Below are 3,653 nucleotides of genomic sequence, written 5' to 3'. Positions count from 1 at the left end.
CCCGGCCTCCTCCGCTCCTCGGTCCCCTCCTCCGCGACCCACCCCTCCCGCCCACTTGCAACCACCGCCTCCGGCCGGCCAAGGGGAAGAGAGGGAGTGGAGCGGAGGGAGAGGGAGCGCTAGAGAGGGAGAGAGGGAGGGGACGGTGCCTTGGCTGACTTTTTTTTTTAAAGAGGGTGGGGGTGGGGGGGTGATTGCTGCTCGTTTGTTGTGGCTGTTAAATTTTAAACTGCCATGCACTCGGCTTCCAGTATGCTGGGAGCGGTGAAGATGGAAGGGCACGAGCCGTCCGACTGGAGCAGCTACTACGCTGAGCCCGAGGTAAGTACTCGCCTCTTCCGGGGAAGTGGAGTGGCTGCGGCTTTCTCTCCTTCCCCGACCTCAGGACCGCTTCCCTCGCTGGCACCCGCCCCCACCCCCCAGCGTTTCTGGGCAGCCTCCTTTTCCACCCTTCTTCGACTCAAATGGGTCTTTTTTATACGACACACTGTTAGCCTTGAGATAATATTAACTTTGTGATCAAATATTGACTCGCGGCGCCTCCAAATCCTCTTCGTGGCCGAGCCACGCACTATCCTAACAGTTATGTTGGCAGAGCGCGGCTGGGGAGGGGTGGGAGGTCGGCCGGCGAGGGGGTGGGGAGCTGACGAGAAGGAGGGTAGGAGTTGGGGGCTGAGGTAGAGACAGAGTCAGGGACTGTTGGACAAAAAGAAAGGAGGTTTGGGGCTGCAAAGCCCAGCCGCGTGTAGTTCCTCTCACGGTTCCTTCCCATTTCCCGCATGCAGTGCCTCGGGCTGTCCCCGAACTACGCTCAGTCACTGCCGTTAAGGTCCCCTGGGGCCGGGGAGGGGCTCCCGGGAGGAAGGCCGGGCCAGAGAGGACCCGGACAGGCACTGTCTCCACTTGAAGCTCCCCGGGCGTCCCGAGCGGCGGCCCGCAGGTTGCTAGCTGGGGTGGGAGGTGGCATCTGGAGGTTCCGGCCTCAGCGCCAGCTCAGCATGCTTAGAGTTTGGGGATGCATTTAGGGAGCCGGGCTTGAAGTGCTCGAGGGGACCCACTTTCTAGAGCCCAGAAGAGGTACAAAAGGGCTAGGAACGGGTCACATGCCCAGAGCAACAGTTAGCTAGCTACCTCCCCTGGGGCAGTTATGGCTCTCTCTGGATACAGACTCGGTATCTCAGGGGAAGAAGAGGCTTCCCGGAGGCCTCCCGGGAGGCAGGGCCTGGGGCGGCCCAGTGGGTGGAAGGTGTGGGCACGCCTGAGCCACAGTGCTAACGCTGTCGCTGTCGCCCCCGTCCCCGGCCTTGTCCGCAGGGCTACACCTCCGTGAGCAACATGAACGCCGGCTTGGGGATGAACGGCATGAACACGTACATGAGCATGTCGGCGGCCGCCATGGGCAGCGGCTCGGGCAACATGAGCGCCGGGTCCATGAACATGTCGTCCTACGTGGGCGCGGGCATGAGCCCGTCCCTAGCGGGCATGTCCCCCGGCGCGGGCGCCATGGCAGGCATGGGCGGCTCGGCCGGGGCAGCTGGTGTGGCGGGCATGGGACCGCACCTGAGTCCCAGTCTGAGCCCGCTCGGGGGACAGGCGGCCGGTGCCATGGGCAGCCTGGCCCCCTACGCCAACATGAACTCCATGAGCCCCATGTACGGGCAGGCGGGCCTGAGCCGCGCGCGCGACCCCAAGACGTACCGGCGCAGCTACACTCACGCCAAGCCGCCCTACTCGTACATCTCTCTCATCACCATGGCCATCCAGCAGAGCCCCAACAAGATGCTGACACTGAGCGAGATCTACCAGTGGATCATGGACCTCTTCCCCTTCTACCGGCAGAACCAGCAGCGCTGGCAGAACTCCATCCGCCACTCGCTGTCCTTCAACGACTGCTTCCTCAAGGTGCCCCGCTCGCCGGACAAGCCCGGCAAGGGCTCTTTCTGGACCCTGCACCCTGACTCGGGCAACATGTTCGAGAACGGCTGCTACCTGCGCCGCCAGAAGCGCTTCAAGTGCGAGAAGCAGCTGGCGCTGAAGGAGGCTGCGGGTGCCGCGGGCGGCGGCAAGAAGGCGACCCCCGGGGCCCAGGCCTCCCAGGCTCCACTCGGGGAGGCCGCCGGGCCGGCCTCCGAGACTCCAGCGGGCACCGAGTCACCTCACTCGAGCGCCTCCCCGTGCCAGGAGCACAAGCGTGGGGGCCTGGGGGAGCTGAAGGGGACGCCGGCCGCGGCGCTGAGTCCCCCGGAGCCCGCGCCCTCGCCTGGGCAGCAGCAGGCCGCGGCCCACCTGCTGGGCCCGCCCCACCACCCCGGCCTGCCGCCCGAGGCCCACCTTAAGCCGGAGCACCACTATGCCTTCAACCACCCCTTCTCCATCAACAACCTCATGTCCTCGGAGCAGCAGCACCATCACAGCCACCACCACCATCAGCCCCACAAAATGGACCTAAAGGCCTACGAACAGGTGATGCACTATCCTGGCTACGGCTCCCCCATGCCCGGCAGCTTGGCTATGGGCCCGGTCACGAACAAAACGGGCCTGGACGCCTCGCCCCTGGCAGCAGACACCTCCTACTACCAGGGGGTGTACTCGCGACCCATTATGAACTCCTCCTAAGAAGAAGGCTTCAGGCTCGGAAAGCTCTGGCAGAGTTTGACAAGGACAAGGGAGGCAAGGGGGGGGTCTTCACTGGAGAGACCAGGGGGAAGAAATCTGTGACGCCCCAGCAGTCCCCCTCACCCTCCCAAACAGAGGGCCACGCTGACACCTATCGTCCCATATGAGGAGAAAAATGGGGAAAACATATTTTTAGAAAACCTCCAGTTTCCACTACAGTGTAGACTCCGCTTCTTTAAGCACCTGCAGATTCTGAGTTTTTGTTGTTCTCCTCCACTGCTGTTGTTGCAGGAAAGTCTTACTTAAAAAAAAAACTTTTGTGGGTGAATTGGTGTAAAACCATGTAGTTTTAACAGAACCAGAGGGTTGTACTATTGTTTAAAAGGAAAAAAAAAATAATGTAAGGGTCAGTTTTAAATGACCAAGAAAAAGAAAAAAAATGCATTCTCAATCTCAACACGGTGGAATCCAGGTCTTGGGTCTGATTAATTTATGGTTTCTGTGTGCTTTATTTATGGCTTATAAATGTGTATCCTGGCCGCAAGGGCCAGAGTTCCACAAATCTATATTAAAGTGTTATTGCCGGTTTTATCCTTTGAATCTTTTCTTCAAGATTTTGTTTTTCCTTTGTTTGACTTAAAAGATAAACAGTTCTGAAAATTATTTCAAGGAGGAGGGAGGGACACTCTTGCTGGTGGCAAGTTTGATTATAATTTAGGGTAGGGGGATAGGAGGGACACTCTTGCTGTTTCATTATAATTTAGGGTAGGGGGCAAGTTTTATTATAATTTAGGTTAGGGGGATGTTGCCATTTTCCCAAAATTTTTTATTAAAATTTCTTGCTCTTCCCCAAATTGAATGAATTTTACAGTGGGCATGTATGGACTCACTGCCCAGATCCTCCAGTTAGCATTTCATTATACCTGCTTTAGTTCACATTTTTCCATCTATCCATATCTGCATTGGTCAATCCATCTTATTTCTCTAAACGGACGTCAAGGTTAATTTGCAGACACACTTCCCCCAAACACTTCGGT

At 57.8% G+C, this 3,653-nt stretch overlaps 1 protein-coding gene across 2 annotated transcripts in view; it reads left to right on the top strand.

Annotated features, from left to right (window-relative positions):
• FOXA2 (forkhead box A2) overlaps positions 1-3,216 on the top strand; it is a 4,132-nt gene extending 916 nt beyond the window's left edge. The window contains exons 2-3 of one of the 2 annotated variants that reach the window (XM_023518380.1): positions 252-321; positions 1,315-3,216. In XM_023518380.1, coding sequence (XP_023374148.1) covers positions 253-321; positions 1,315-2,616 — 1,371 coding nt within the window. In that variant the 5' untranslated portion in view covers position 252 and the 3' untranslated portion in view covers positions 2,617-3,216. Of the gene's footprint in view, positions 1-210; positions 322-1,314 lie in introns of those variants that run through there. The other variant, XM_003798473.3, reaches the window with a different exon arrangement.
• The last annotated feature ends 437 nt before the right edge of the window (positions 3,217-3,653 follow it).

Source organism: Otolemur garnettii, unplaced genomic scaffold (assembly GCF_000181295.1).
Source record: "Otolemur garnettii isolate 467f Iridium unplaced genomic scaffold, OtoGar3 scaffold00136, whole genome shotgun sequence".
Lineage (NCBI taxonomy): Eukaryota > Metazoa > Chordata > Mammalia > Primates > Galagidae > Otolemur > Otolemur garnettii.
This window is presented reverse-complemented; position numbering and strand designations above follow the sequence as displayed.